At 60.6% G+C, this 19,637-nt stretch overlaps 1 protein-coding gene across 6 annotated transcripts in view; it reads left to right on the top strand.

The window, feature by feature from the left end:
* KIAA0513 (KIAA0513 ortholog) overlaps positions 1-17,098 on the top strand; it is a 54,988-nt gene extending 37,890 nt beyond the window's left edge. For 3 of the 6 annotated variants that reach the window (XM_059045517.2, XM_059045515.2, XM_067020380.1), the window contains exons 2-13: positions 241-727; positions 2,777-2,876; positions 3,669-3,742; positions 6,690-6,760; positions 7,957-8,161; positions 8,876-8,916; positions 9,339-9,417; positions 11,067-11,144; positions 12,313-12,342; positions 15,270-15,350; positions 15,795-15,889; positions 16,880-17,098. In XM_059045517.2, coding sequence (XP_058901500.1) covers positions 393-727; positions 2,777-2,876; positions 3,669-3,742; positions 6,690-6,760; positions 7,957-8,161; positions 8,876-8,916; positions 9,339-9,417; positions 11,067-11,144; positions 12,313-12,342; positions 15,270-15,350; positions 15,795-15,889; positions 16,880-16,929 — 1,239 coding nt within the window. In that variant the 5' untranslated portion in view covers positions 241-392 and the 3' untranslated portion in view covers positions 16,930-17,098. The remainder of the gene's footprint in view (positions 1-240; positions 728-2,776; positions 2,877-3,668; positions 3,743-6,689; positions 6,761-7,956; positions 8,162-8,875; positions 8,917-9,338; positions 9,418-11,066; positions 11,145-12,312; positions 12,343-15,269; positions 15,351-15,794; positions 15,890-16,879) is intronic. The other 3 variants (XM_067020381.1, XM_059045516.2, XM_067020382.1) reach the window with 1 other exon arrangement.
* The last annotated feature ends 2,539 nt before the right edge of the window (positions 17,099-19,637 follow it).

Genomic DNA, 19,637 nt, shown 5'->3' on the forward strand with positions numbered 1-19,637 from the left:
CGAGGTCTCCTTGCTTAGTTTGGAGAAATCCTGACGCGTGGTGTGTGTGTGTTCATTGTTTGCCCACCGTACAGCAGGTGTTTAACAGTAAGTGGGCAATAGGAAGGTGACATCAGCAGAGAGGTGGCCCCAAGTCTGGAAGTTTGGAGCCTCTGACAGGGCATTCGTGCCCTAATTCATTCCCCTTAGATGAAGAGACGCTCTCGTGGTGATGACGACGTGTCTCTGCTTCCATTCCAGATGCCTTAGGGCCCCGTGGGCCGCCCCAGAGGACTCAGTCCCGGTGGCCAGCGGCTCCCAAGCAGCTCGCGTGCGCTCAGCCTCAGGCTCCCGCTGACGCACCTGGGAACCTCGTTCACCAGCCCCCGCCCGGCACCCCCCCACCCCGAGCCATGGAGGCCCCCGAGGTCCCCGTGGGCTCGCTGATTGACTTCGGGGCCGGGGCCAAGCCATCCACCTCCTCGCCCCTGGAGGTGCTGTCTCCAAAGCTGCAGGACGGGGACAGCTCCCCGGGCGAGGGCGCGTCGGAGAGCGAGACCACGGAGTCGGCAGACAGTGAGATCGACGTGGGCGAGTCGCCCTCGCACCCGTCTTGGGGCCAGTACCGCCGCTCCTCCTCCAGCGAGTCCTTCTCGTCCAACCAGAGCACCGACTCGGCCAAGGATGAGGAGCTGCTGGAACTCCGGGAGTTCATGCGCAGCTACGTGGAGAAGATCTTCTCCGGAGGGTGAGCCCCTCGCAGGGCGCCACCGGCCCGGGCGCCAGGCCTCCCCAGCTGCTGGCCCCCTCGCGGTCTCCGCCCCACCCCAGTGCACGTAGGCCCCCTTGGGGAGCTTCCGCCACTGCTTCCCTCCACTCAGGGCCCTGGCTTTGCTTCCGCGGCACCTCGGGTGAGCCCCCGTGGGCACGCCTTCAGAGGCGGTTATTAGCTGGCAGTGAATTAGGGGCAGTACAAGGCCAGGAGGTTTCAGTTACCCGCGGCCCTTGGGACGCTCTCAGGCAGCTGAGCCTTAAGCAGCTGCTAGGATGGGGACCCACCCTTGCACCTCTTTCTGGCCTCGCGTTGGTGGTTCTTGACGGTGCGAACAAGGAGCACTGACAGTTGTAGCACCAGTGGGGCCTGGAGTGAGAGCGGGGGCCGAGGAGTCGGGAATTTGTCTGACTCACGGCTGTTGCCGTCTCAGCGGCGGAAAGGGGACACGCCGCCAACCGAGTTCAGGCCTCAGGTCTTGACGGCTGGTCTCGCATCGTTCGCGGCAGCGCGCGAAATGCTGGAGGTCCTGCTCCTCAGATCGTCTCTGGGACCCACAGCGTCAGCGTCGCGGGGGGGCGGGGGGGGGAGAAATGCAGAGTCGTGAGCCCCGCCTGGCCCACTGAGTCAGAATCTGCATTTCAACGAGGCCTCTAGACGTGCACGCACTGCAGCCTGAGGAGCTCTGGCTGAAGGGACCCTTTTCCAATTTCGTTAAAGCGTAAGAAGAATTTCTGCGTGCTGAGGCCGCACACCGAGGATGTTCTTTCCTGCTAAGATTTAGGCCCCTCGTTTGTTAACTGGCAGGGTTGATTCCCACCTTTTCCAGGTGTGCCTCAGTTTTCTCTGAAGTTAGAAGGGGAAAGAGTTCTAGGATCCTAATATTTGACTGCCCCCAGAGTGCTTTTATGTTTAATTTTGAATGCATTTGGGGAGAGCAGTAGATGTGGCTTCCTACTCGTTTGACTGACACTGAACTTCGTCAGCTTTCTCTGAGTACACCCAGTTAATGAAACGGGGAGAAAGCCCAGAAGCTCACTAATTTGCCAGGAAGGCCAGCCTAGATTTGCGACAGGCAGTCGGCAACATGGAAAGTGGACAAGTGAGTCCGGTGGGTCTTTTAAGAGCATATTCCCAAACTCCCTGCACACGCCCGGCAAATTCCCACATTTGATCTGGTGTCGGTATTTGGGATGAATGAGACCAAGATGTTTTCTGTAAAACCTTAAATAAATGAAGTTGCAGAAGCCAGTGCATCCTCAGCTTTCGGCCACACCCCCTCCCCTTGTAGTCATTACATTTGGGGTAGAGCGCTGGCCCCCCACGAAGACGATTGGCAGTGGTTTGAGATCAGGTGAGCATTTTGTCCACCCTGGCGGGGGTGATCTCCAGGCCTGGGGTCCCCGCTCTTCACCCCTCACACGGAGCTATGGAGAGTCAGAGAGCAGACCGGCTCTTGAGAAGTGCACAGGACTAAGCAACCATGCCCTCCTTCTGATGGCTGGAGGTGGCGTCAGACCTCTTGTGTTTCTTGGCCTCAGCGGGTCCCGCTGAGACTGAGCACGGTAAGAATTCTTGAATCCAGTCGGTGGCTCCATACCGACCTCAGCAGCAGAGGTGGGGGGCAGTGGATGAGCTGGAGAAGCAAGCCCTCGGAGAGTTGTGGAGCCCTTGTGAGTACCCGGACCTCGCTGAGGCAGGAGGTCGGGGGCACGCACGTGGGCTTGGGAGCCAGGAGCTCTGGATGGGGCTCCCACCTGCCACTCTCCAGCTGTGTGTGATCCTCGGAGCCGGGCTCCTCATCCTGCAAGCAGAAACAATAGCGTTTCCTCTCGGGGTTGCCCGGAGGCTGAGATGAGCGTCCGCCCTTGGGGGGGGGGGCGAGTTACCGTCGGGGTTCTGTGGTGCGGATGCCGAGGGCCGACTGCACTTAGAAGTCCCTCTCCTTCCTCTTTCCCTGCTGTAGCCATTTTTGTTGCAGAGGATTCAAGCTTTCCTGTCCTTTCCCTTTGCCCTCTTTTCCAGGGAGGACTTGGACCAGGAGGAGAAAGCCAAGTTCGGAGAGTACTGCAGCAGTGAGAATGGAAAAGGCCGGGAATGGTTTGCCCGGTACGTGAGCGCCCAGGTAAGAGGGGTGACGCCGGGCTGTGGCGTGGGGCAGCCCAGCCGCTCTGGAGAAGGGGGTTGAGGAAAACGAGCCCACAGGAAAAAGCGTAAAGCTCGTCTAGAGGCGTCATGACGTCTAATCAGAATAGTGGAAGATGCCCCACTAGAAAGGAATGCCAGGCTGTCAACCTCATGAAATTCCAGAAAAGTTCATTCTTTTAAAGACAAGCGCATGGGCTGTGTCCACACGTGTTTTTATTAAATAACCTACAATATTCCGTTTTTGTAAAGATAAAATATTCAAGAGAATGACAGCCATGTATGTAAACTCAGATAAACAGTAAGTTTTAAAAACAGCCAGTAGGTTCTTTTTATGTTTTCCCTGTAAAGTGGATTAAGTTCTTCGTTTTTAAAGTATTTTTTGGTCACAAATCATTTATTCTTCCAAGAAAAATTAGAAAATAGAGATAAGCAAAAACAGAGACACTGCCCATACATCATCACCCACCCAGAAAGCAGCCAGCCTTGTCATCTTGGGGTCCCGTCCCTCTGTACTTTCCCACATGTGGGTGAGTGCGCAAAGTTCCAAGTTTTAAAAATCTCACGAGGAGACACGGGAAGCACCTGCGTGATGGCCGGGGGAGCGGGGTTGCAGCCCTCTGCTGGGCCCCGGTTTCCGGGGAGCAGGGCCTGTCCTGGGCTCGCGCCCCAGCTGTGTTTAGAGACGCTGGGCGGGGTGAGCGCGCAGCCCCTCGGAGCTGGGGCCCCGTCGCCAGCGGCCGCCTGACGCAGCTGCCCTCTCCCCGGACAGCGCTGCAACTCCAAGTGCGTCTCGGAGGCCACCTTCTACCGCCTGGTGCAGTCCTTCGCGGTGGTCCTGTTTGAGTAAGTGATGCTGCGCCTCAGTGCCTCCGTCCTGACCTCCGTCCTGACCTCTCGTCCTCCCTCCCTCCCTCCCCACCTGGGAGACCCCAGTCGTGAGAACCAGCCGCATGCGGTCATCAGCTCAATTGCTCCCCCTCCCACCCCCCCCCCCACCCCCCGGCAGCAGCATTGGCTGGAAGTCGTGACCAGTATGTCACGGCAGGGAGTGCACGGCCCCCACCCGCCAGCAGCCATCAGAGGACCATCAGTCTCTTCCTGCGGGTCCCGGGGACAGGCTGTGACTCCACAGCGACCCTGCCCTCCTCCAGCTGAGGTCTGGGGTTCCCTGGATTTCCTGTGGTGAAGTCCTCCAAACCGGGCCACCGCCCACTAATGAGATGGTTTGGATGGCATCGCTGCCCTGAGTTCTAATGAGGCACCACTGGGGCCTTTTATCGCTGAGGACAGCGTGGGCTGGGGAGAAGGGCCCCCCACCTCCGTGTGGCCGGCCACCTGCCTTGAGGGGCTCCTCCTCCTGAGGCCCACGGCTCTGGGACTCCTGACCCTCTTCCTACATCCTGACGTGCGTCAGAGCCGGACGCGCCCTCCGCTGTGTGATCCGGAGCCGGCCGTGTCTGCCTGGGGGATCGTGGGGGCTGAGGGAAGTGCGTGGGACAGGGAGGGAAGCTCTGACCCTGATCTGACCTTCAGTTGAGCCCGCTTTCCCCCCCTCACCTCAGTGTGGCCTTGGAGCAGGTCCTGGTCCCCTGGCTTAGGCCGTGGCCACTTCTCTGTGTCCCTTGTGTCCTTCCAGGCCTGAAAACCCCTCCTTGCCTGTTCCTTCCCCTTCTTCTCCCAACAGAAATGTAGCTGCTCTCTTGACCTTAATTCCCTGTCTCGGTGTCTCCCCACCTTTCTCTGTCCCCCATGAACACGGGGCACGTACTGGAGGAAAATGGCCAAAAGAGAGGAGCCCCTGTTTTTCCTGCACTTGCTCGGGATGTCCCAAGTTCAGGGCGTGCTCCCCAGGGGTGGGGGCGGGGATCTGGGTCTGGGAGCTAGTGTGCGTGGAGGGAGGAAGAGGCCTCGCTGAGGCAGCCGAGGGCCCACGCTTGCTTGCTTCTGGAGCTTCGGGAAGGCAGCCCCAGGGGCTCAGGGGTCAGCGCGGCCTCCTGCCCTGAAGACCCTTCATCCTCCAGACATTTGCATCCATAATTGTCAGGAACCTGTATTTTGTGTAGATGGTGCCTGTCCACATGGTAACGTGCTTGTCTAATTCTCAATTTTTATTCCAGTGTTTCCTTAAATAAGCAAACTGGTAGGTGGGGGGGGGGTAGTTAACCTCAAGTTCCAACCTTGCCAAAACACAGAATCTTTTCATTACTTTGTCTGTGAGCGTATGTTTTTTTATGTGGTTGCAAAAAAAAAAAAAAAAAAAAAAAAGAACTTACAGAAATTTCGTTTTTTAGGTTTATTATTTTTATGTTAAAAAGATAAACAAAAATGGCCCTCATCCCACTGTCTAGATAATTTCTGTTGATTTTCTTTCTTTAAGTACCACTAGTCCAAGGTGATAAACTAAACAGGAAAGGAAAGTACATGAGGGAACAGGGTGGAGAGGCACAGAAGCCTTAGAGGGAAAGGAGATGTTCTTTCACACCCTGTTCTCTCACTTTTGGTCCGTCTCTCAGTGATAGCCACTCTTAATAATGCACATACCAGCAAATAGATATTTTTTCTAAAAAGGCAGTACCGTGCATTTACGTTCAGTGCTGCATCTGTAACAGCTGTGAGGTGTTCTAATACATGAATGTACGAAGGTACCATAATTAATTCGGCTCCTGCCCTGTTGGTGGGCGTTTAGCTGATTCCTCATTTTCTTCTCTCATTTACAGTGCTACGGTGGACATCACTGTAGCTTTTGCCACTGTAACAGCACAAATTCTTAGTGGCAGACAGACCCTCTTTTTGAAGCGTTTCCCCCCTTTTTTGTTTGCTAAATTGAATGGATCCATGTATATCTCATACTCTCAATATAGTAAGTGTGATATAATATAGTAAGTATTAACATAATCCTTTATATTTGTAGGACATCTTTTAGCATAGCAAAGGTTCTGGCACGTAACACTTTTTCGTGTGTGTGCGGTATGCGGGCCTCTCACTGTTGTGGCCTCTCCTGTCGCGGAGCACAGGCTCCGGACGCGCAGGCCCAGCGGCCACGGCCCACGGGCCCAGCCGCTCCGCGGCACGTGGGATCTTCCCGGACCGGGGCACGAACCTGCGTCCCCTGCATCGGCGGGTGGATTCTCAACCACTGAGCCACCAGGGAAGCCCCATGGCACATAATACTTTAATTTGATCTTCAGCAAGTGGTACAGGGTATGTAGGTATTCACATTCCCAGTCATTCTCGGAAGGCTGTCCCTGGGCCAGGAGCCTCAGAACATCAGCTTCCCAAGACAGTGTGTTGGAAATGCACATACCCAGGCCCTGCCCCAGACCTGCTGACCCAGAGACTCTGGGGTGGGCCCAGCAATCCACATCTTCACCCACACACACCCCCGCCAGGTGACTCTGCTGCTGTGCACGTCTGGGGGGGATCATCTAAGTCACTGCTCATTCCTGAGAAGTAGGGGCTGGAGGGGGCCAGCGGTTTAAGCCGGAGACCTGAGGCCCGACCTCCAGTTCCGGGTGTGCTCCCTGGGGCGGGGCCCTGGCCCTCCCACCCTGAACGGGAAAGAGGCCAGGCTGATCGATGGTGAGCGCCTTTAGTGCCCCAAATCAGACCCGCTCGCGGGCCAGGTGCCTGGACCCAGGGGAGTTCTTTCTGTGGCTTCCCCTCTGGAGGGTCTGGGGAGCGAGGTCCTAGTTTCGAGGTGTCTGTGAGGCGTGCTGGTCTTGTCTCAGGGACGTGCAGAGAGCATCCGGTGGAAGGGTCCGTTGGCCAGTCACCCCTCTCTCCATTTCAGGTGCCACCAGATGGACGACTTCGGGCCTGCCAAGAACCTCATGACCATGTGCTTCACCTACTATCACATCGGTGAGGCCCGGGGTGCAGCTTACGCGGAAGGCAGACCCGCCGCCTCCCACGCCACGCCAAGTGGGCGTTTCTTGAGGCAGAGCTGCGAGGCATCCAGAAAACAAAGGGAGCTGATATTAGGGTGGGGACAAGGAGGAGGGAGACGCCTAGAACGGGAGGCGAAGAAGAGTCCACAGCGTGGGTCAGGAGGCTGACGGTGCTGGCTGGGAGGACATGAGAAAGTGGACACACGGGCAGGACATTTCAGGGTAAACGCGGGACATCATCTCGTGTTCTGGAAGTGTGACACGGGGTCAGCTGTGGACGGGGGTGACTTGGAGCAGCCCGGGGTCTGGGGCAGAGTGCGGGTTGAGCTCTTCAGGCTCGTGGCCCTGGGGCCTCCTGGTGCATTACAGCTGGGGGCAGCGAGGGGGCTCCCCGTGTTAAGCTCCTTGGGCTGTGACCACGGGCACTCGTTCAGGCCGCCGTGAGGAGAGGGTGGCTGAGGGCTTGCCTGCGGGCTGGAGCTGGGTCAGGGCAGCACAGGCACCAGTGGCGGGCGGGGGTGGCTCTTGTGGCGCATCCCCTACCTCTGCAGCTCAGCTTCACCCTCTCCTCAGCTCAGCAGCCCACCCTCTCCCTGCTGCCCTGCGCTGTTGGCAGCAGCTGCTCTGACGGCCTTAGCCTGGAGCCCTTTAATCTGGGGCAGGACACCTCGGCCCGTGGGGTGCCTGGGCCTCGGTCCGTGCACAGCCTTAGGAAGGGACATACCTCTTTTTCCCTCGCTGCCCTTCTCTCACCGTCTCCCATGTCCGATGGCCTCCCTGTTTCAGGACCAGCCCAGGTGCCAGCCAGGCCGTCTGGAATCCGCACGCCCCCTCCTTCCACAAGGAGAGACTCTTGTGTCTTCCTCCATCACTTTGTACGTTACACTCTCCCTGTGTGCGCTGCTCACCCACCTTCTGGACTTGGTGCTTCTTTGGGGCTGGACCCCTGCCTGTTTCCTCTGCAGCCCCTGGTGGCCCCTGGCTGACTTGTACACACTAGGTGCTCGGCGACTGCCCGAGAGGGCAGGGGCCCCGGCTCTCCGTGTGCCCTCGGACCTCCTGAGCCTCTTGCCTCCCACCGCCGCCGCGTCTGGCGATGACGGAGGGAGGCGGCCCCGGCCTCCGTGCTTCCAGGTGGCTCTCATCCCTGCCCTCTCCCCCTCCCTCCAGGTAAGCCACACCTGCTCCCCTCCGAGTTCAAGGAGAAGCCGGCCGGGAGCATCGACTCCTACCTGAAGTCAGCCAATAGCTGGTTAGCGGAGAAGAAGGACATCGCCGAGCGGCTTCTGAAGAACACGTCGGCCAAGACGGAGAACGTCAAGGGCTTCTTCGGGCTGGAGACCAAGCCCAGGGGGCCCCTGGCCAGGAGAAGCGAGTGAGTGTCGCCTGCGTGCGTCCCTCCCCGACCGTGGGTGTGACAAGGAGGCCACCCTAGCCCAGTGACGGGAGCATCTCTGCGCCCTCGGCCGTCCCTGGGGCCCGAGAGCTGCTCCCCGGGGGGGCAGCTGCCTCCCCACCCTCCAGTTTCCTGGGGCTTCCAAATGCTGTTCCCGTTGGCCGGCGTGCTGGGATGCTCCCCGGGGGCCCGTGGTTGTAGGACTGGAGAGGAGCACGCGGAAGTTGTCGGTAGGCAGGGGGGGAGTTACCCACCCCCTCCCCGCACCCCGCCTCCTGCTGCCGTGAGAGGAACTGCGTTCCCCAGGGCGGCGGAGCTGCCACAGCCACTCGGGGCCCGCGGGGGGGCGGGGCCGCTTCAGAGCAGGGCGGGAACCGAGACTTCCACAAAGAAGGGGCACCCTGTGGTCCCCGCCGTCCCCTCCGACGGCTCGCCTACAGCCAGGCCTCTTGGCTCTGTTCCTCCTCCGGTCTGGACACTCTTGGATTCGGAGAGGATGGGACAAAGAGGCCTGAGCAGCGCGTCTCAGTTCTAAGAGACTGGCAGTTGGTACACGTGGCGTTGATTCCATAAACGTGTTCTCAGAGAAGACCACCTTCGATTTACACGTTGGTCATGAGGCATCGTCCCGTTTCAGCAACGTAACGGGGTTCTTTGGGGCGTTTTGTCACTGCTATGGTTTCTCTCCCCAAGGGAGAAAGAGGGCAAGCCCCAGGAGAAGCCGCAGAAGACGGGTGAGTGCCAACCCGTGCTCGCGGGGCCGGGCGGTGCCACGGCAGCGCCACGCGGCCTTAGTCCAGCCCACGGTGAGCCGCAGGTCCCCGGACGCCTGGGGCTCCGGCTCCCCCGTGGCAGGGGACGCTGTCATACCGCGCTCTGCTCTGGTCTCTAACCGCTTAACTGCATTTCCACGGGAAACCCGCCTCTCTGGGGCATCAGCTCCTCATCCCAGGGGAGTCAAGGAAAGTATCCCCAGCGGTGGGGGAGCGGTTCCCGGGACCCTCCCTGGCGAGGAGTCCTCAGGGCAGGTGCCGTGGAGTTTCCGCTGCATGTCTGCGTGACCTGTGGGACGATGTGGGGCCTGCCGGGAGGGTCGCTGGAGTCGGGGCGGGCGGGGGGGGGTCTGCCTCGCTCAGTCTCCCTCCCCCTCCCGCAGTGACTGTGTGCAGTGCAGAGGAGGAGAGAAAGGGGGAGAAGATCTACCTGTACACGCACCTGAAGCCGCAGCCCATCTGGTAAGGCCACCTCGACCTGCGTCACCAGCACCCATGTCTCCATCAGAAGCGAAGGCCACTCACCCCCCCTGGTAGAGCCAAAGGAGAAAAGATGGGCAACGATGCCGGGGAATCGGAGACTCTGCACGGCTGGCGGGGTTACCCCCGTGCGGCAGCCACTGCGGAGAACGGTCGCGCAGCAGTTAAACAGAGTTTTAGCCCGCGACCCCGGCGGTCTTATTCCTGGGTAGATACTGAAAAGAGTTGAAAACAGGTACTCGAGGAAAAAACCTGTGCGCGTACGTTCACGACAGTGTTATTCATGAGAGCCCAAAGGTGGATACACGAAACGTGGGCAATCACTCAGCCACGTAAAGGAATGAGGGACCCGCACCTGCCACGGTGCGGGTGGACGTGGAAAACATCCTGCCACGTGACCCCGGCCAGACACAAAAGACCACGTAGTATATATACACAAAACGTCCAGGAGGCAAAGCCCTGGAGACAGAGCAGATTGGTGGTTGCGGGGGTGGGGTGGGGGGGGTGGGGGCGGAAGCCGGGAGCGCGGTGATGAAGGTGCCCCCGGAAATGGATAGTGGTGATGGCTGCACAGTTCTGTGAATATACTAAAACCCACTGAATTGTGCACTTGAAGAGCGTGCATTTTACGGTACGTGACTTACATCCTAGTACAGCTGTTCTGTATGTGTCAGTCATGCACACACGTGACAGTCGTGGTTGCAGTGGGAGAGCAGTGCTCAGGGGACATCTCGCCCTCTGTCTTTCTCTGAGGCCGCTCTCATCCCTCTGAAGCCTCTCCATCGGCGGCTTTTATTTCCTCACAAGTAGGCGGTGTGGTAGCATCTGGAACCCACAGGGTGTCAGACGTGCCCCTCCCGCGAGGATCACAGTCTAGCGGCGGTGGGTGGCCGAACTCGGTGCAGCGGGATGGGGCGCGTGAGGCGCGTTGCCGGCCCGGGCCGGGCCGCAGCTGTCCCGAAGCCTCCGCGAGGAGGGCCCGCCCTGCAGGGCCAGCCTTTCGGGGGGAAGCAGGGAGAAGGAGCCCAGCAGCCCTGGTCCCACTGTCCGTGAGTTAGCTTGGGCCCGTCTAGGCTCAGCTGCTGTCTTAGCATCCACAACAGGGCTCAGCCCCGCTTTTCTGTACAGAGCTGGGTGGTAAGTATTTTAGGCTTTACAGGCAACCACTGCACTCCACCGCTGCAGTGCCAAAGCCTCCGCGGACAGGATGTAAGTGGAGGGGTGTGGCCGTGATCCCATAAAGCTTGATTTACACAGACAGAGAGCAGGCTGGACGTGGCCCACGTGCCGTAGCGTCGCTGACCCTGATCCTCGGGAAGAATGCTTCTTCCTTATGTGTCCCTATAAATGTGTTTGCTCTCTGCCCCGTGGCCTGTCCCTGCCGGGGGTTCCCATTTATGTCACTAGACCCTGTTCTAGAGAAGCAGGTCTCCTCGGAGCCTCAGCCGGAGACAGAGAAGCGCAAATGGCCCTCGCCCACATCCTGCTCGTGGCGGCTTCCCCTTTGACCTGATGAGTGTCCAGGCCGAGTCCTGGGAGAGATGCACAGATGCCCTCAGGACACCTTGCCGGGTAGGGGGGGAGCCAGCTCCGTTTAGGATAAAGGCACATGGGCCTTGTCTGTCTTGCAGGCACACGCTGAGGTTCTGGAACGCGGCCTTTTTCGACGCTGTCCACTGTGAGAGGAGAAAGCGGTCTCCCACCACCAGGTAGGAGCCAAGTCCGGGCCCGCTTTGCCTCAGGGAAGAGGACCAGGGCGAGGCTTTATTGTCCGTTTCTGAAGAGGAGAGCAGGAGGACAGAACGGCTGAGTCGATGTGTCTGTGTTTCTTCGTCAACCCCTTGCGGCCCCGGTGCCCTGCAAGCTGCCTGAAGGGTCCCGGGCGCACCGCTTCGTGGGTGGGGGGCCCAGCTTGCATGAGCGCTTCCTGCCCCGGGGCTCCGGCATGACTCGGCCTGACCCTCCTAAGAAACGCAGACTCCCCCCGAGTGAAGCCCACAGGGCCCCCTCGGACCCACTCTGCTGTCTCTGTGAGACTCCAGACTCCCGAGCTGAGACCACTGCCGCGGGACCCTGGGTGGTGCTGGGCTCACGTCTGGGAAGGGCAGTCGCTACTGTCAACTTACTCCTCTGGGCTGCAGCTTCCCCGAGGGCAGTCTTGTCACTTCGGAAGACGCCCTTTGTAAACCGGTTCACTAAGCACTGGGCGGCGGCGAGGGCTGGGCACGGCCGCTCAGCTCTCTCTGGCCACGGCGGCGAGCTCAGGCCGGTGCCTGCCGTGTGCCGCGGCGGGGCGGGGAAGGGGCAGCGGCCTCCCAGGCCTGGGTCACCTTGTTGGCCCCTCCAGTCATGGGACTTTGAAGTGTGAGTCTCTCCTCGTTCATGAAATGAATCCCCGCCTTCTTTGACGCTGGGGGACCCCTTAACCTTTCTCCCGGCAGCAGGGAGGGCAGGTGCCTGCTGGATAAGGCTTTAGCCCACAGGCATTTGGGGGATCTTAAGTGAAATCTCTTTGGTGGGGGGAAGTAAACCCTATCGGGGTGGCCTGCCTTGTACCCCACGCAGCCTGCTGTGGCTGTGTGTCCCGGGAAGGCAGGGGAGCACGTGGAGGGGGAGCGGTGCTGGAACGTTCCTGAGGATTCTAGAGAGAGAATTCTCCGCCCTCCTGGGAGTCGCAGGTGCAGGAAGTGCCTGTAGGCGAGGGGGACCCTCGTGTCGCTTTGCTCTCAGCCTCCTGGGCCACTGCCCCCGGAACCCCGTCTCCGTACCCGCCTCCGCTGTGATAGCCCTCCTCCCGCGCTGGCTCTCCTTTCCATCCGCACACCTTGCATGACTTTGACGTGTTCCTCTGTTTACCTGTTTCTGCTGCCGCCCCAGAGGGGATGCTGGAGAGGAGGAGAAGAAGAGGTGTGTGTCCACGCGACTGTCCATGGACAGTGCGGGGGCCCTTCCGGGGCCGCTGGGTCGGAGGGGAGGGGGGTGTGACCAGACGTGGGTGTGACTCGCGGCCGGCGGGCCCAGCGCTGGGACAGGCTGGCGACAGACGGTGGGGAGCTCGCCGAGCATAGGGACCCCGAGACGGTCAGGAGACAGGCACGGCCCCCGAGACCTCCACGAGGCCCGGTGCGCGTCCCGAGAGGAGAGGGCAGCGAGGTCCAGGAGGTCAGCTCCGACCTGGAGCGAGTCCGGCCTCCATGGGCCACTCTGGCCCTCCCAGCGGACCCCGAAACCACACCCTTGGGTTCCCTCGTTGTCCGCTCAGTCACTGATCCAGGCTCAGGAGCCGCAGGTCGGGCCGGAGTACCTGTCCCTGCAGTCACGTCTAGGGGCCTGCGGGCTCTGGCAGACCCTCGCCCACTCTGACAGGTCTGGGGGGTCCGGGAGGAAGGACAGCTGCTTCCTCCCCCCGGCCACTGTGTGATGTGAGGCCTGTGTGTGTCATAGGGTCCCCTGAAGACAAAGGTCTAGAACAGGCTATTTCTTGCAAGCCCACAGTGGGGTCTGACTTCAACTGTTTGACCTTGATATGTGTTCGATATCTTGGTTAAGATATTTTTAGAGTGAAAGGCCTGCCTATTCAAAATATAGTTTCTGATTCAGTGCTTTTTTTAAATTTGGTGGAAATTTCCCAAAGCATGCTTCCTTTAATCAGGGATGTATTTTTAGTGCTTATTGTTTTATGAGAAATCTTGTTTTTTTAATCCAGCATTATGGCTTTAAAAGGAGCATTTAGGCATGGCAGCTACCTCAGTTCCTAAAAAGCCCTCAAGTTCCCACAGACTCTCTGGGGGGGGCGGGTGTGTGTATGTAATTAACCAGCCTGCCTGGAGCAAGGCTTCCCAGCACCACAGCTGAGGCCCCACAGGGCTGGAGCATGTGACCTCTGAGCCCCACGAGGGGAAGTGAGCCTCTGGGCCTCACAGGCCTCCTCACCCAGAGCAGAGGTGGTCTGGCCATGCACATCCCAGATCTGAGCCCCAGGACACCCCGAGATTGGGGGCCGGGGGTTGGCTCTGGGTCCTCGGGCAACCTTGTGCCTCCAGCATGCTTTCGTCTTTGGCCGACTCTGCCGACAGCACCATCAGCACCCTCTCTGTTCTCAGAGGCAGAAATGTCCCCGTTTCAGGAGGCTTCCTGTTCTGTAAGCTGCTGGACACATCCGAATTCCCACTGTGGCAATTTAGACACACGATCTGCCCTCTTGTGGTATTAGACCTCGACCAGTATTGGGTGTTGAACTCAATTTTAAGGAATTGATTTGCTGGTAGGCATCCCCTGATCCCAAATGACCTTCTACCTATTTCTTCAGAGATCAGATAAAATGTCCCAACTTTAGTCCTCACCACAGCAAAAAGACTCACCTCCTCATGTGGGTCAGGGCTGCTGTGCTGCACGACTGCAAGGTAGCCACTTCCCCGTGGTCTGGGGTTGTGCAGTGCACAACCTGTGCAACTGTACTCAGCGAGTCTGGTGGTGGTGTGGGAGTTTATGTGCCTGGACAATTCTAAGGGTGACCACTCAGGGAAAAGGGATGGGAAAGAACGTGGCACGGGGTTAGCATAGTGCCTGGAAGCACATTCCAGGTATCTTCGTGGGTGTCCTGTCAGCATGAGGAGACTGGGAGACTGACCGTGCTGCCTCTGTTGCGCCCTGGTGTCCCGTGGCTCCCGCTCAGCTGCAGCGGCACCACTAGCCTCCCTGGGCTGGGAGGGGGGAGAGGAGTTAAGAGTCGATGTTCTTGGTTCTGTTCCTCTTCTTTCAGCTTCTCCATCACCCTGACCCCTCACCCCCTCATACTGCCTCTTCTCTCCCTTTTCTTTTTTTTTTTTTTTTTTTTTTTTTTCTCCCTTTTCTTTTGTCTTTTTCCTCTCAGCACTGTTTTAGTCAGACTCCTTGTCCAGAGTGTAATTTTTAAGGGCAAGTAGGCACCTGCTCACTTCTCAGGTGGCCACGCGGCTCCCGTGCCCTGGCGGCGGGGGGTGGGGGGAGGTGCAGGCAGAGTGGTGCAGTGGCTTACGGTCCTGGGCCACTGGGGACAAGGATGCTCGGTCCTGGGCCACTGGGACAAGGATGCTCGGCCATAAGGGGAGGGGCTGACGCCCTGCAAGATCGGGCAGAGTTCGCTCTCACTCAGGGACACCGAGCTCACAAACAGCTCAAAAGAGCACCTTCCCTGCCCGAACCCTGAGCCCTGAGCCCCTGCACGGAGAGCACGTGGAGCCACACGGGCCGTGGCCCGTCCTCGGTGGGTTTCCCAGCTTTGCTCAGAGGCTCTGTGCCGTCTTCACCGTGCTCACGGGCCCGTCCCCGCGCCCTGCGAGGCCGCCTGGGAGCAGAGTGCGCCGCAGAGGGGGCCGGCCCGGCGGGCAGCGTGTGGTCAGGGGCCGCGGACCCCCGCCGGAGAGCCTCGGGCCTGCACGCGGCGCAGAGCCCAGCGCCTTGCCGGGCTCCGGACCGCTGCTCCGCTGGCTTCTCGGCACGCCTCCCCACCGGTGACACGGGCCTCGGCCTCCGCGGTCCTTGAACCGTAGAGAAGGATGTGGGGGCAGCGTCCTCGTCTCCTGGAGAATGTTCCGGGCAGCCGCTAAGCGCACACTGTCTCTGGGTCCTGAGCCTTGTCTCCGCCAGGAGAAGGTGATGAGTGTAGGTCTCGGGCCCCCAGTCAGAGGGGCAGCTTCGGGCGGGCTTCCTAGAAGCTGCGCCAACAGCTGTTCGGCGGACGTGTCCGTCCCCTCTGTGTCAGGGAGGCCGGCACCTGTGGGCAGAGCCGGGGAGGGCCGAGCGGCGGGGGTGTGGGCTCTGAAGCCCCCCCACTGCCCCCCCTGTGCTTGCAGAGAGAGGTGGTGCCACATGACCCAGGAGGAGCGGGACGACAGCCTGCGGTTCAACGAGAACATCACCTTCGGGCAGCTGGGGTGAGAGCGCCAGGGCCGGCCTGCCACCCCTCCCCCCGGGACCCAGACGGGGCCCACGCCCAGCCCGGTCACCCGGGAGACGAGCAAGCCGGGCGGTGCGAGGAGGGGCCGCCGGGTGAGACGCTCCCACCCGGGGGCTCTGCTGGGGGGGCGCCACCCCGACGATGTCACACGTCCCTGACCCAGCGTCACTACCACCGTGCGTTCTTAAACGGCTCAGAAGCACACGGTTCACTCCATTTGGCCTTGACTCCGGTTCCTAATCGGTCCCCCCCCCCTCCAACACCATTTCGTGGTGAGCAAGGCTGGCCTTTGAGGCGATCTGGTTTTATGTCTTTCTGTCGATTCTCTGGCCTGGTGGGCTGCATGTCGGGCCCCAGCTCCCTTCCCCTCGGGAGGCGGGAAGGGTACCAGCTCACGGCCGTGTCCCCCCCGCCCCCCCAGCACATTCACGCACAACATGCTGGCGTTCGGGCTGAACAAGAAGCTGTGCAACGACTTTCTGAAGAAGCAGGCGGTGATCGGCAACCTGGACGAGGGTGAGTGGCTGGGGTTTCAGGAGCAGGCGCCCCGCGCGCTGGGGTCCCCACCCCGCCCAGAGGGCTGTCCCTGCTGTGGCTACGAATGGGACATTCGACGTTCCCGTCTGCCTGCATGCGTGGGACCCTTTTCCTTGCACCCGGAGACCCAGTCCTGCTAGGCGGGGCTTTTGCCCGTGTCGGGCAGGACGGTGCGGGGCCCACCAGGTCAGGGCCTACAGACAGGGCCCAGGGGAAGATAGAACTGGACGCTCAGACTCTGACCTTGAAGATGGACAGGCTGGCCCTGAGTTGCCCCTCCTTCTAAATGGCCACCGCGTGGCCTGCTGTCGTCCCTTGAATGACACTGCTGCCGGAGGTCTCGGGGGAGCGGCGGGGCTCTTGAGGTCCTTCCGGAACCTCTGACTTCTGTAACGGAAGGGGGACGCGTGGCTGACTGATGTCAGCTTCCCCGATCGACTGCTGGCCTTCACGCGCCATCCCACGCGCCACAAAACGCTTCCTCCTTGTCCCCCGAAAAGTCTGCCACTTAGACATAGATTCGTACAGATCAATATTGTTTAAAGATAAAGCTCCAGCCTGGACCAAGTTAAAGAGGGCCAAGGACAGGTGGCCTCAGGAGGTGCCCCTGGACAATCTCCAAGTGCTGTCACCAGCCCCACCACTCATCACAGGGCAAGAACACTGTCCCCTCCACCACGTGACCCCTGCGTGGCCTCCAGGACCCACGCCTGGCTCCCAGGATAGGGTTCATCCTCCCACACCAGGCTTCCTGGGGGCCGGCGGGGCTGCCCTCCGGAGCATCATTTCCGTGGGAAGATGCATCCTGGTTCCAAGGAGCCCACTGCCAGGCCGAGGTCACAGCTTCAGAGGCCCGCACTCGCCGTGCCCGGGAGGGCCGGCTTTGTTTTTCACCCCGAAGGAGAAGGACCTGCCTGTCAGTGTCGCCGTCTCTCTCACGGGGAATAATAACGTTGTTTTCTCTTCCAGAGCAGTACAAGCTGCTGAGTGACCACATCGAGCAGGTGGCCGCCGAGTAGGCCTCGGGAGGCGGCCCGAGGCTCCCCCGGGAGGACTGTGGGTGCGCGCCTCCCTCCCGGGCCCGCGGCCGGCTCTCGCGCCCCCCCCGCCCCCGCATGACATTGGCAGCACCCAGAGCCGCCCCACGCCGCCCTAGAACTAGCGGGTAGAAGAATCCGGTTGCCTGTTTCCCCTGCCTCCCCTCTGCCTGCGTCTCCTCCCCCTTCTGCGTGCCAAAGCGTCCCTGGGATTACACAGCCAACACCGAGGTGACTGTCCCTACCCCCGAGTGGCAGACCTGCGACGTGGGACCGAGGGGCTCAGGAGGAGGGATGCCGGGCCCACGATGGGCCGGCGTCCGTCGTAGCCTCCTGTGGGAGAGGCTGGGGCGCACGTGGGAGGGCGGGGCAGGGCAGCTGTGGGGTGGCACACGCCGGTGACACAGGGCGCTCAGGAGTGATGGTCGGGGACCCCCGACAGGGTGGGATCGGGCTCCTCCCACAGGGGCGTTCCTGCCGAGCGGGGGGGCCAAGCAGAGGGGGCGGGGCCTCCGCGGACGGGAGAGCGACCCGGGCAGAGCACGTGCTTTCCCGGCTGCAGAAGGGCCCGGCCCCGGTCAGGGGTGCGGGCGCCGGGAGACGGCGTGGCTCCAAGTGGCTGTGTCGGGACCCACGTAGCGCTCAGGGGTGTGTGTCAGGCCGCCTGAGATGTTCCCGCTCAGCCGACAGCTTCCTTCTGCAGCGGAGAAGCTTCCGCCCCTTGCTCCCTGGGAGGAGCTTGGGGCCGTCAGTCCCGTGACAAAGCACAGACGAGAGAAGCTTCTTCAGCAGCCTCTAGACAACCGCCCTTTCTGAAAGCAAACAGCGCTGCTCTTTATTCCAGAGAAGACAAAAGAGTCTGTGTCGGCGTTACAGGCACCGTGGCAGGGGCCGCTCCTGGCGGTGGCTGCGTGAGGCTGGGTAGCGGGGGCTTCGGAGGGTCGGGCCCTCCGCCCCGGCCGCCTGGGGAAGCCTGTCCCTTCCGCCACCCGAGCCCTTGGACCGCTTTCCCGCAGACTCTGCAGACACCCCCTCGCCGTCTCAGGTGCCGGGAGCCGGGGCTCTTCCCCCCAGCTTTGTACCAGGCACAGCTGACCAGCCCGAGGGGCCGCAGTCTGGCCAGCAGGCCTCCGGCCTGCCGGCTGCCCTGGCGAGCCCGGTTCCCCCGCGCCAGCCCCAGCTCTCGGGCGCTGACCTTGACGAGGCCAGCGGGGCTCTGTCCTTCCTGCCTTGGTCCTTCGTCCCGTGTCCCCGCTCCACCTCCTCCAGCATGACAAACACACGCCTGATACCCAGCCCTCCAGCCCTCCAAGGTTCCCCTGGTGGGGGATGCCTCCCTGGAACGTTCCAGAGCAGAGTGTGCGTTGGTTGAGCCGAGGAACACACCTCCGGGTGATCGTAAGAGAGGTGATGGGAAGGAAGCAGGGCAGGACCCGCGTGCGCTGCTCCTGCAGGAGGCCCGGGGGGCTGGGATTTCAGCAACCCTGCTGTTTTCACGATGGCACGTGCGCGGGCTCGTGTGTGTGTGTGTGTGTGTGTGTGTGTGTGTGTGTGTGTGTGTGTTGGCGGCGGCCTCTCTGGCCATGTCACTAAACAAAGCACAGCCGTGTTGCCAGTTTGCCTGGCCTGTGCGGGGCGGGTCACACAGGCTGGAGCGCCTCCACCCGATGCTGGGCCCAGGGATAGGACGAGACTATACGGAACGCGCGTTTCGGAGAAGTGACGTCCCCCTGACGGGTGTGTGGGCCCCTCCTCCAGTGCCTCCTGAAGATAATGCAGCCCCTCCTGAGACGTTCAACCCCAACCCCTGGGTGTGCTGTGCTCCCCCCACCCCCCCATAAGAGCAGGGCTCTCCCCCCGCGGCTGCGTGTCGTTGGCTTTCTTAGTGGTTAGTTGAAATGCATTAAGATTTTATTCTAAGGTGCCCAGAAGACTTATCCTTGTACATAGAAGATTTTTGTACGGACGTTCAATCCAGGCTGATTTCTGGAGGGAGACAGTAGGTTCTGGGTCTTCCCAGGGGTGCTGGGGAGCTGGCGGCTCTCGCCCCGCAGGGGGGGGCGGGAGGGCCCGTGCAGCCTTGGAAGGAAACGCAGCTTTGACTTCTTCGGGCTTTTCCAAGCACTTTAACTTCAAGATGATCTTGAGACCTTTTTTTTTTTTTTCCATACAGGCCTCTTGAAATAGCAGTTGCAGGTAGAAGCAAGGGTTGCTTTGGGTTTTTCCCTCTCTGCTTGTTTGTATAAATCTAGCTCCTAAGAGTAGAGTCTGACTCCAGAAGTGCTGCCTGTCGGTCTCAGCCCCACGAGGGGACGCTGCCGGAGACCGTGGGCCTCGTGGAGTGACCGATGTCGGGGTGGCTCTGAGGCTGCCCTGCTGTGTCCTGGTGGCGTCTGCCTTTGGCCGAGCATTTCAACTAGGAATGTCTGACCACTGTCACCCAGAGGATGCATGGCGTCCCTCGCAGGAGCCGGCAGCTTGCCTCGCTGACGTGTCCTTTCTCTGTGACACGATCTCCCCTCCAAGGCCCGGTCAGAGCAGACAGACACAGGGCGGGCTCTCAGGTCCGAGCGCGGAGAAGTCTCGCCCCGCCGTACACACAGGAGGCTTTGGAGAAAGAGCTCTGGTGGCCCTCCCTGTAAACTCAGGACCCTTAGGCTTGGGGCAGGAAGCATCGGGTCATATCCACG

The sequence above is a fragment of the Kogia breviceps genome, chromosome 18 (assembly GCF_026419965.1).
Source record: "Kogia breviceps isolate mKogBre1 chromosome 18, mKogBre1 haplotype 1, whole genome shotgun sequence".
NCBI classification, from domain to species: Eukaryota; Metazoa; Chordata; class Mammalia; order Artiodactyla; family Physeteridae; genus Kogia; species Kogia breviceps.